Source organism: Danio aesculapii, chromosome 2 (genome assembly GCF_903798145.1).
Source record: "Danio aesculapii chromosome 2, fDanAes4.1, whole genome shotgun sequence".
NCBI classification, from domain to species: Eukaryota; Metazoa; Chordata; class Actinopteri; order Cypriniformes; family Danionidae; genus Danio; species Danio aesculapii.
The window spans coordinates 59478389-59490888 of record NC_079436.1 but is presented as its reverse complement, the minus strand read 5'-3'; the positions used below and the strand labels follow the sequence as shown (position 1 = coordinate 59490888).

Sequence of the window (12500 nt, the reverse complement as noted above, 5' to 3'; positions counted from 1 at the left end):
CATTCACTCTAGATATTGCTCTCAAACACATCCACAGAGGCACAGCTTCTCAGGAAATGTGTATTATAAATATAATTTATTTTTTAATGAATTGTTTTCTATTCATTCATATATTTAGACGTTTATTGACTTCTTTATTCATTATTTGTTGACTTTTTAATCTTTATTTACATAGAATTTTTGCATTAAGTGAATATTTTAATCAGGTTTAATATTTATTGTCATTTAAATGTAAGTTTATTGTAAGTTATCATGTTTGCGTATTCATTTTTTAATAGTCATTAATGAAAATCTGATTATTTTATTCAAATTCGTAAATGAAACATTCAAAACTGTAAGTTTTATAAACATTTATATCATCAATATTTGCTAAATATTTAGTTAAAATTGTTTTATTTTCTATTTTTTATTTGTTTTCTATTTAATCATATATTTACATACTTATTTATTTATTTATTTATTTATTATTTATTGACTTATTTTGCATTTAACTTGCATTAAGTGAATGTTTTAATCAAGTTTATTATTTATTGTATTAAGTTATCTTTTTACATATTAATTATTTATTAGTCATTGATAAAAATCTGATTATTTTAATCAAATTTGTAATTGAAATATTCAAAAATGTAAGAGTTATATAAAATGTATATTATAAATAATATTTGCAAAATATTTAGTATTTAAATAACTATTTTCTATTTTTATAGTACTCTATTTATTCATATATTTATATATTTATTGACTTTTATTTATTTATTGACTTATTTTTATTTGCATTTAATTTGCATTAAGTCAATGTTTTAATCAAGTTTATTATGAGTTATTTTATTTGAATATTAATTAGTCATTGAAGAAAATTGTATTATGTTAATCAGATTTGTAATTGAAACGTTCAAAAATGTAAATATTATTCATGAAATATTTAGTTTTAATTAATTGTTTTCTATTTATTCATATATTTAGACATTTATTGACTTCATTTATTTATTATTTATTGATTTCTAAATATTTATTTGCATTTAATTTGCAATTAGTGAATGTTTTAATCAAGTTATTTATTGTAATGAGTTATATTTTCATATTAACTTAATAGTTTTTTTTTTAAAACTCTGATTATTTTAATCAAATTTGTAATTGAAATATGTAAGAGTTGTATAAAAATGTATATTATTTGTGAAATATTTAGTTATTAAACATTATTTGTGAAATATTTAGTTTTTAATGAACTGTTTTTTCTTTTTTTGTAGTTCTCTATTCATATTTTTCCACATTGACTTTATTTTTATATGTATTTTTTCGTTTCTTTTGTATTTAATTTGCATAAAGTCAATGTTTTAATCAAGTTTATTATTTATTGTAGTGAGTTCATCATATTTGCTTTCATTTATAAAATCTGATCATTTTAATCAAACTTGTAATTGAAACATTAAAAAAATGAAAGAATTAAATAAAAATGTATATTATAAATATTATATGCAAATTATTTATTTTTTTAATTAATGCTTTTCTATTTTTATAGTACTCTATTCATATATTAACATATGTATTGACTTGTTATATATATATAATTTTATTTGTATTTAATTTTCATTAATTGAACGTTTTGTTCAAGTTTGTCATTAATTGCAATACATTATCATAATTGCAGATTAATTATTTTTAAATGTTCTTTTATTAATTATTAATGCTTCTTTAATAAAAAATGTTTTCCTAAAATGCTTGATTAATTTTTTTAATTGTGTTTACTATTTTTCATAATTTTATTCATTCATTTATTAATTTTCCTTCAGCTTAGTTCCTTATTTATTAGGGGTCGCTACAGTGGAATGAACCACCAACTATTCCAGCATATGATTTAGCAGATGCCCTTCCAGCCACAACCCAGTACTGGAAAACACCCATACACACTCATTCACACACACACTCATACACTACGGCCAGTTTAGTTGATCAGTTCCCCTATAGTGCATGTGTTTGGACTGTGGGGGAAACCGGAGCACCTGGAGGAAACCCACACCAACACGGGGAGAACATGCAAACTCCACACAGAAACACACACTGACCCAGCCGGGACTCGAACCAGTGACCTTCTTGCTGTGAGGCCACCGTGCTAACCACTGAGCCGTCCTGTCGCCCCAATCTGATATATATTTTAAAATTATTTAATATTTTTATACAAATATTTGTAAAATATATATTAAAACATGTATTTATAATATATTTTAATCATATCTAACTGAATAAAATTTTGTTCTGTCTTCCTAAAATGTCATATTATGATTAATATTTAGATTATGTTTATTATTTTACACATGTATAATTGTTTAAGTATTTTTTTGTCTTTGTTTTGTATTTTTTATTAATAATATTTTCAGCATTTGGCCTTCAGTTCAGAACATTAGCATTTCCCCCACTACTTTCTCATGGCTGATCTAAACAACAAATATCTTCAAGCACCTCCTATATTGTCCTCTAAATATGAACATCATGTCTAAATATGCCTGGATATCATGCAAATGATGCAGAAATCCTGATCTTCTGAATGCAAATGGCCAATCTCCCGTTGTTGTGTTGATTGAGGGCTGTAATGCGAGTGCAGACGGCGTGCAGTGTTCACTAATGAGGGCTGATTGTGCTGCAGTGTGTTCTGCGAGCGCAGGGACAGTCAGAGGCCATAGTCACACACACACACACACACACACACATGAAAGAGCTTCAGGGGCGACGCTCTGAAGACACACACACACACGCTCACACACACACTCTTTGTTCTGCTCTTCAAAGCCGTCACTCGCAGGAATGCACAAACAATGCAGGAGGAGAACAGTTGAAAAGCTAAACGGAGAGCTGATGAGCATCCGCGATTGAGCAGAAGTGAAGCATCATGGGAAGGGGACAGACGGAGGTACCTGACTGGAGCTCCGCGACTCTGCGCCGGCTTCAGCACCACCGTGACACTGCTGTCCGTCTGGTTCAGCGGAGACTCCTGATCATACGGCGGCATCAGCGGAGCTACACACACACACACACACACACACACACAATCACTTCAGTCCGGACACTCTCATATTCACTCATATAGTGTTGTGTCCAGTGCTTAAAGAGGCTTGAAATGCATGTTCAGGTCTTCTTTTTATGTGTTTTGCATTTAAAATTGCTAAATCTTTTCTAAATCACAATTTTCTGTCCTCATTTTCACACTTCGCCCAAGAAATGCGGATTTACACACTTCACCCAGGAAAACGTGCATTGCTGTGACAGCTGCGCCTGCTCCTACAATATTACTGCACCTGTTTTCTATTAAGAGTTAGAATGGGCATTTTCGGCAACTAGTAGGGTGTTGCTAAAGCATTTTCTGTTATTAAGAGGTTGCTAGAGTGTTCAGGCTGGTTACTAGGTGATTGCTAGAGCATTTCTGGTAACTAGGAGGTTGATAGAGGGTTCTGGCTGGTAACTAATGGGTTGCTAGGTGGTTGTTAGAGAATTTTCAGTTACTAGGAGGCTGATAGAGTGTTCTGGATGGTAACTAAGGGGTTGCTAGGTGGTGGCTAGAGCATTTCTGGTTACTAAGAGGTTGATAGAGGGTTCTGGCTGGTAACTAAGGGGTTCCTAGGTGGTTGCTAGAGAATTTATGGTTATTAGGAGGTTGCTGGAGTGTTTTGGGTAGTTACCAGGAGGTTGCTCTAATGCTTCTGGTCACTAGGGGGTTGCAGGGTTGTTGCTAGAGCATTTCTGGTTACTAGGAGGTTGATAGAGGGTTCTGGATGGTAACTTATGGGTTGCTAGAGAATTTATGGTTACTTGGAGATTGGTAGAGTGTTTTGGGTAGTTACCAGGAAGTTGCTCTAATGTTTCTTGTCACTTGGGGGTTGCTGGGTTGTTGCTAGAGCATTTCTGAATACTAGGAGGTTGATTGAGTGTTTTGGCTGATAACTAATGGGTTGCTAGGTGGTTGTTAGAGAATTTCCGGTTACAAGGAGGTTGCTAGAGTGTTCTGGCTGGTAACTAAGGGGTTGCTAGGTGGTGGCTAGAGCATTTCTGTTTACTAGGATGTTGCTATAGTGTTTTGGGTGGTTACCGGGAGGAGGCTTTAATGCTTCTGGTCACTAGGGGGTTGCTAGGTTGTTGCTAGAGTATTTCTGGTTACTAGGAGGTTGATAGAGGGTTCTGGATGGTAACTAATGGGTTGCTAGTTGGTTGCTAGAGAATTTATGGTAACTAGGAGGTTGGTAGAGTGTTTTGGGTAGTTACCAGGAAGTTGCTCTAATATTTCTGGTTACTAGGGGGTTGCTAGGTTGTTGCTATAGCATTTATGGTTACTAGGAGGTTGATAGAGTGTTTTGCCTGGTAACTAATGGGTTGCTAGGTGGTTGTTAGAGTATTTCCGGTTACTAGCAGGTTGCTAGAGTGTTCTGGCTGGTAACTAAGGGGTTGCTAGGTGGTGGCTAGAGCATTTCTGGTTACTAGTATGCTGCTAAAGTGTTCAGGATGGTAAGTAAAGGGTTGCTAGGTGGTTGCTAGAGCAATTCTGATTACTATGCAGTTACTACAGTGTTCAGGCTGGTTACTAAGGGATTGCTAGGTGGTTGCTAGAGCTTTTCTGGTTACTTGAAGGTTGCTAGAGTGTTCGAAGTAGTTACCAGAAGGTTGCCAAGCTGATTCTGGTCACTAGGGGGTTGCTAGGTTGTTGCTAGAAACTTTCTGGTTACTAAGAGGTCACTAGACTGTTCTGGCTGGTTACTAAGGGGTTGCTAGGTGGTGGCTAGAGCATTTCTGGTTACTAAGCTGTTGCTATAGTGTTTTGGGTGGTTACCGCGAGGTTGTTCTGATGTTCCTGGTCACTAGGGGGTTGCTAGGTTGTTGCTATAGCCTTTCTAGTTACTAGGAGGTTGATAGTGTGTTCTAGATGGTAACTAAGAGATTGCTAGGTGATGGCTAGAGCATTTCTGGTTACTAAGATGTTGCTAGAGTGTTTTGGGTGGTTACCGGGAGGTTGTTCTGATGTTTCTGGTCACTAGGGGGTTTCTAGGTGGTTGCTAGATCATTTCTGGTCACTAGTATGCTGCTAAAGTTTTCTGGCTGGTTACTAAGAGGTTGCTAGGTGGTTGCTGGAGCATTTATGGTTACTAGGCAATTGCTAGAGTGTTCCAGGTAGTTACCAGGAGGTTGCTAAGATGTTTCCAGTCACTAGAGGGTTGCTAGGTTGTTGCTAGATCATTTCTGTTTACTAGTATTCTGCTAGTGTTCAGGGTGGTAACTAAGGGCTTGCAAGGTGGTTGCTCAAGCATTAATGGTTGCTAGGTGGTTGTTAATGTGCTCTAGCTGGTAACTAAGAGGTTGCTAGGTGATGGCTAGAACATTGCTAGTTACTAAAATGTTGTTAGAGTGTTCAGGGTGGTTACCGGGAGGTTGCTAAGATGTTTCTGGACATTAGGGGGTTTGCTGCTAGAGTGTATAGTTTGGTTGGCCACTAGGAGGTTGTCAGGTGGTCTTTGTGAAGTGTCTGCTGGGCTTGAGTGTTCCGCTTGAATACTAATACGGATCCTCAAAGGTTTCTGTGGTGTTTTGTGCTGCAGAAACTGACCTGAGATCTTGGTGGTGGCCTGTGTGATGGCGGGTGGCCCGTAGCCTTTAATAGTGCTGGCTCTGAGGGTGAAGGAGTATGTGGATCCAGGATAAAGACCCAAGAACACGTGACCCGTCTCATTCCCCAGTTTAACCACCTTCCCGCTCTGGTTGGAGAGATCCAGCACTGGGTCGAAGGAGCTGACGGCTTTATAGGAGATCTGCAAACACAAACACACACATTAACATCACACAGTAGCTCTGTTTCCATTTCTTACAAAGTTGTACGTTTGATTTATGCACATAACTTTCATTCATTCATTCATTCATTCATTCATTCATTCATTCATTCATTCATTCAGCCATTAAATCACCCATTCATTCAATTTAGCTATTCACATTCATTCATTAAGTCATTAAGTCATTAAGTCATTCAATCATTCATTCATTTATTCATTCAATTTAGCCATTTATTCAGCCATTCATTAATTTATTCATTCAGCGATTTGAATCATTCATTCATTTATTTTTACATTTATTCAGTCATTCAATCACTCATTCATTTATTTATTCATTCAGCCATTCATTCAATCATTCATTCATTCAATCGTTAATTCAATCATTAAATCATTCATTCATTCAGCCATTCAATCATTAATTAACTAATTCATTCATTCATTCCTTCAGCTATTCAATCATTCATTCATTTAGTCAGTTATTTAGTTATTCATTTAATTATTCATTCAGGCTTTCAATCATTCATTCATTAATACGCTTATTCAGCCATTCATTCATTTTCTTATTTATTTAGCCATTCAATCATTAATTCATACATTTATTCAGCCATTAAATCATTCATTAATTTATTCATTCAGCCATCCGGTCAATCATTTAATCAAATTTATTCAGCCCTTCAATCATTTATTCATTCTTTCAGCTATTTAATCATTCAGCCATTTAATCATTCATTTATTCAACCATTTAATCATTCATTCATTCATCCAGCTACTTAATCATTCATTCATTAATTCAGCTATTTAATCATCTATTTATTCATTCAGCCATTTAATAATTCATTCATTCATTCATTCAGCAATTCATTCAGCAATTCATTCAGCCATTTAATAATTCATTCATTCATTCATTCATTCATTCACCCATTTAATTATTAAGAGAATAATAGAAGAATAATAATACTGAAGCCCTGTGATGACGGACTGACAGAGGCCTTTTACAATCAGCACAACAACACTTCACATCTGCAGCAATTTATATCTGTCAAACCAACATTAATGACGCACACGCACGCACGCACGCACGTAGGCACGCACGCACGCACGCATGCACACACACACACACTTACATCTGTCAAACCAACATTAATGACGCACACACACACGCACGCACGCACGCACGCACGCACGCACACACACACACACTTACATCTGTCAAACCAACATTAATGACGCAAACACCCTCACACACACCCTCACACACACACACACACACACACATTTATATCTGTCAAACCAACATTAATGACGCAAACAACCTCACACATACACACATACACACACGCACACACACACATTAACTAAATGTGGTTACAGCAGGGGCTCAGTGGTTAGCACTGTCACCTCACAGCAAGAAGGTCGCTGATTCGAGTCAGTTGGTGTTTCTGTGTGGAGTTTGCATGTTCTCCCCGTGTTGGTGTGGGTTTCCTCCGGGTGCTCCGGTTTCCCCCACAGTCCAAACACATGCGCTATAGGGGAACTGATCAACTAAACTGGCCGTAGTGTATGTGAATGAAGAGTGTATGGGTGTTTCCCAGTTCTGGATTGCAGCTGGAAGGGCATCCACTGTGTAAAACATATGCTGGAATAGTGGGTTCATTCTGCTGTGGTGACCCCTGATGACTAAAGTGACTAAGCTGAAGGAAAATGAATGAACAGATACAGCAGAGGTTATGTGCAGTCTGTTTTATCATATTAAACCCACTCAGTTGTGCACATACGCTTTTTATGCACATTTTCAAAATTCCATTAAGCATTTTTTTCCAAAACACACACATAATAGGAGTTGGATGGAAACATCGCTAGTGACACCCGAACAAATGCATCAAGACGTCCTTTGAGCTGCGCCAAATTAGACTCCATTATCTCTGAAATGCTTCAAGGCCCATTTCAATTATCAGCCTGCGATAAATAAATAAAAAAATCAATAACAGCATCCACTTCTGACGGAATCTGAAAGGGGAAAGCGTCTTGCTTCTCATATTTGGAGGAGTTTGTTCATTACGGCTTCACTAATGAAGCGTCGTACTCCAAACACTTTGATTTCCAGAGATTTTCCTCCATAACATCCTCGCTGCTATTAGAATTCAATCATTTCACCGCAAAATGAGAAACGTGAACATCCGACTGACAAGAGCAGAGGAACGGGGAAACTGAGGACAGCAAATCTCACCGGGAATGCACAAGACAGAATGTGAGGAATCAGTGAGAGCGGGAGGAAGGAAAGGAAGGATCAGGTTCCCTTGATAAGAGGGAAAAAAAAGCCCAAACTGTCCTTTTGATATCGCGGCCCGTCAGAGAGACTCAGCCTCAACTCTTTGATACTGTCAAATCAAAGGCAGGACGTCACTGTGGGCTCACGGACAACCCAGTGTACGCTCAGACCCGTCACACACACACACACACACACACACACACACACACACGCACACACGCACACACACACACACACACACACACACACACACACACACACACACACACACACACAGTAGGGCCAGGCAATATGACAAAAATCTCAAATCAGGATAAAAGTCATCCCTAGACAGTCTTGTACTGATGCCTGCTCTGATGGTTACTATGAGGTGTTAAATTGGTTACTAGGGTGTTTAGTGTTGTTGCTGGGGTGACCGGTGATACTATGACACTGGTAATTGATTACTAAGATGTTTAGTGTTGTTCCCTGGGTGATCTAGATAATTACTATGGTGTTGTTAATCGGTTACTAGGGTGTTTTGCATTGTTGCTGGGTGTTCTGGATGATTTCTATGGCGTTGATTGTATCTATGGTATGGATACCAATACTAAGTATGGATGGATGGATGGAATGATAGAACGATGGATGGATGGATAGATGGAACAATCGATGGATGAAAGAATGGATGAATGGATGGATGTAATAATATAACGATGCATGGATGGATAGCACGATAGAATGTTGGATGGATGAAATGATATGACGATGGATGGATGGATGGGTTAATGGATGGATGGAATGATATAATGATGGATGCATGGATGATGGATGGAATGGTGTGAAGATGGATGGATGGATGGCATGAAAGAATGTTAGATGGATGGAATGATAGAGGGATAATGGATGGATGGAAGGATAGAATGATAGATGGATGGATGGATGGATGGATAATGGATGGATGGAATGATAGAATGATAGATAAATAGATGGATGGAATGATATAATGATGCATGAATGGATGGAATGATACAATGAAGGACGGATGGAATGATCGAACAATGGATAGGTAGATGGATGGATGGATGGATGGATGGATGGCATGATGGAACGATAAATGGATGGAATGATAGAAAAATTGATGGATGGATGTAATGATATAATGATGGATGAAAGAATGGATGGATGGAATGATAGATTGATGGATGCATGGTTGGAATAATAAACGGTGGATAGATGGATGGATGGATGGATGGACAGAACGATGAATGGATGATGGAATGGTGGGTAGATGGATGGTATCTAGGGTGTTTTGCGAGTGTTTTCATCGAGAGTTTTGTGCTGTTGCCTAGGCCATTTTGGATGGTTACTGTGAGGTTAAAAATTGGTTACTAGGGTGCTTAGTGTTGTTAAAGGGGTGTTCTGGACAGTTACTATGATGCTGTTTGGTAACTAAGGTGTATTATGTTGTAGTCAGTGTGTTCTAGATGGTTACTACGAGGTTTTAAATTGGTTACTAGGGTGTTTAGTGTTGTTGCTGGGGTGACCTCTGTGGTTACTATAATATTGGCAATTGATTACTATGGTGTTTAGAGTTGTTGCCTGGAAGTTCTAGATAATTACTACGGTGAAGTTAATTGGTAACAAGGGTGTTTAGTATTGTTGTTGGGTGTTCCGAATTGTTATTACGGCAGTGATTGGTATCTAGAGTGTTTTAATACAGAGACTTGTGCTGTTGCCTGGGGCATTTTGGATGGTTACTGTGAGGTTACAAATTGGTCACTAGGGTGCCTAGTGTTGTTGCCAGGGTGATCAGAGTGTTTATTTTGATGCTTTTAATTGGTTACTAGGGTGTTTAGTGTTGTTGCTGGGATGATCTGTATGGTTACTATGCCGTTGTTTGGCTAGGTTGTATTGTGTTGTTGCTGGGGAGATCTAGGTATTTACTCTGATGTTGTTGTTTGGTTACTAGGGAGTTTTGTGCTGTTGTCTGGGCATTCTGGAGGTTAAAAATTGGTTACTAGGGAGCTTAGTGGTGTTTAAGGGGTGTTCTGGAAAGTTACTACGATGTGTTTGGTAACTAGGGTGTATTGTGTTGTTGGCAGTGTACTCTGAACAGTTACTATGATGTTGTTTGGTTACTAGGGTGTTTTGTGTTGTTGCCTGGGGTATTCTGGAAGGTTGCTACAAGGTTAAAAATGGTTACTATGGTGCTTAATGTTGTTAACGCGGTGATCTGGGTGGTAACTATAATGTTGTTAATTGATTACTAGGTTGTTTAGTGTTGTTGATGAGGTGATCTGGATGGTTACTATGGTGTTGTTTAGTATCTAGGGTATCTGTGTTGTTGCTGAGGTGATTTGAATAATTAATCTGATGTAGTTGTTTGGTTACTAGAGAGTTTTGTGCTGTTGCCTGGGGCATTTTGGATGGTTATTATGAGGTTAAAAATTAGTTACTAGGGTGCTTAGAGTTGTTGACAGGGTGATCTGTATAGAGACACTGTGGTTGTTTGGCTAGGGTGTTATGTGTTGATGCCGGGGTGATCTAGATAGTTACTCTGATGTTGTTGTTTGGTAACTAGGGAGTTTTGTGCTGTTGTCTGGGTGTTCTGGAGGTAAAAAATTAGCTACTAGTGTGCTTAGTTTTGTTAAAGGGGTGTTCTGGATAGTTACTATGATATCATTAATTGGTTACTAAGGTGATTTGTGTTGTTGCCAGGGTTTTCTGAATGGTTACTATGTTGTTGTCATGGTAACTAGGGTGTTTTGTGTTCTGGATATTAACTAGAAGGTTTTAAATTGGTAACTGTGGTGTTGCCGGGGTGTAAAGTCTCTGTTGATTACCTCATACTGTGTGATGATGCCGAAGGTCTGCGCCGGCTCTCTCCACTTCAGCAGGATCTTGTCTTCATAAACACTGGCCTGAATGGAGTCCAGAGGAACTTCTCCCGGCACTGACAGGAAGTGACATCATAGACATGATCAAAACACACATTCAGCGCTTCAAGAAAACATTTTTTTATAATAGAAATATATTACTATATATAAAATACATGTACAAATGTTTACAAAATTATGTGGATGTGTGTGTGTGTGTGTGTGTGTGTGTGTGTATAACATCACGGCTCAGGTGTCTAATTATTTATAAAGGTTGCCGATTTCAGGAAACACAGAAATGATGTTTGTTCCATCAGAGCAGCTCTGCTAATGAGAGCGTAATTAGACATTCAGGGTAAATGTCAGAGTTTTAGCGCACTGAAGGAAATCAGCCTCTCCAATATATGAAATAAGATGAGGATGTGTTCACAGTGTCTTCATCACTGATGCTGATCGGACATAATGTCTCTTCAGCAGGAATACAGTAATGATGAGTCTTCAGATTCAGCAAACATCTGTGTGTGTGTGTGTGTGTGTGTGTGTGTGTGTGCGTGTGTGTGTGTTTCATGTGTACTATTGTGAATTAATATATTTCCTTCTAAGATCAGTTTTTGGGAAATGGTTTAAATGGGATGGGAATCATTTATTTCTTGGTCTGCAAAGGTTACTTCTGGTGCATATTTCCCCCTTGTTTCTCCTTTTATATTGCTTAATAAAAATAAATAAATGAATGGATGGATGGAATGATAAAACAATGAATAGATAGATGGATGGAATGATTGAATGATGGATGGATTAATGGATGGATAGAACAATGAATAGATGGATGGAATGATTAAACGATGGATGGAGGGATGGAATGATAGAATGATGGATGGATGGACAGAATGATGGATGGATGGACAGATTGATGGATGGATGAAATGATAGAACGATGGATGGATGGAATGATAGAATGATGGATGGAGGGATGGAATGATAGAATGATGGATGGACAGATGGATGGACAGATGGATGAAATCAATGGATGGATGGTTGAAATGCTAGAAAGATGGATGGATGGATGGATGGTTGGGATGATAGAAAAGTTGATGGATGGATGGTTGGAATGCTAGAAAGATAGATGGATGGATGGATTGATGGATGGATGGTTGGGATGATAGAAAAGTTGATGGATGGATGGATCGATGGATGGATGGAATGATATAATGATAGTTTTACTGAATGATAGAATAACAGTAGAAGGATTGAAGAATGGATGGATGGATGGATATATGGATGTAATGATAGAACATTGAATAGATGGTTGAAGGGATAGAACAATGGATGAATGGGTAGATGGATGGATGGAATGATAGAATGATGGATGGATGGAATGATAGAACATTGAATAGATGGATGAATGGATAGAACGATGGATGGATGGATGGATGGATGGATGTAAGGATAGAACAGTGGATGGATGGAATGAGAGAACAGTGAATAGATGGATGGATGGATGGATAGAACAATGGATGAATGGATGGATGGCTGTATAGATAGACGGATGATGGATTCATAGAATGATAG

General features: G+C 37.6%; 1 protein-coding gene across 1 annotated transcript in view; it reads right to left on the bottom strand.

Annotated features, from left to right (window-relative positions):
* LOC130238949 (receptor-type tyrosine-protein phosphatase mu-like) overlaps positions 1 to 12500 on the bottom strand; it is a 183073-nt gene that overhangs the window by 111643 nt on the left and 58930 nt on the right. The window contains exons 7-9 of the mRNA XM_056470069.1: positions 10899 to 11008; positions 5585 to 5786; positions 2910 to 3012 (exon numbers count right to left, since the gene is read on the bottom strand). Of these exons, the coding sequence (XP_056326044.1) occupies positions 2910 to 3012; positions 5585 to 5786; positions 10899 to 11008 (415 nt within the window). The remainder of the gene's footprint in view (positions 1 to 2909; positions 3013 to 5584; positions 5787 to 10898; positions 11009 to 12500) is intronic.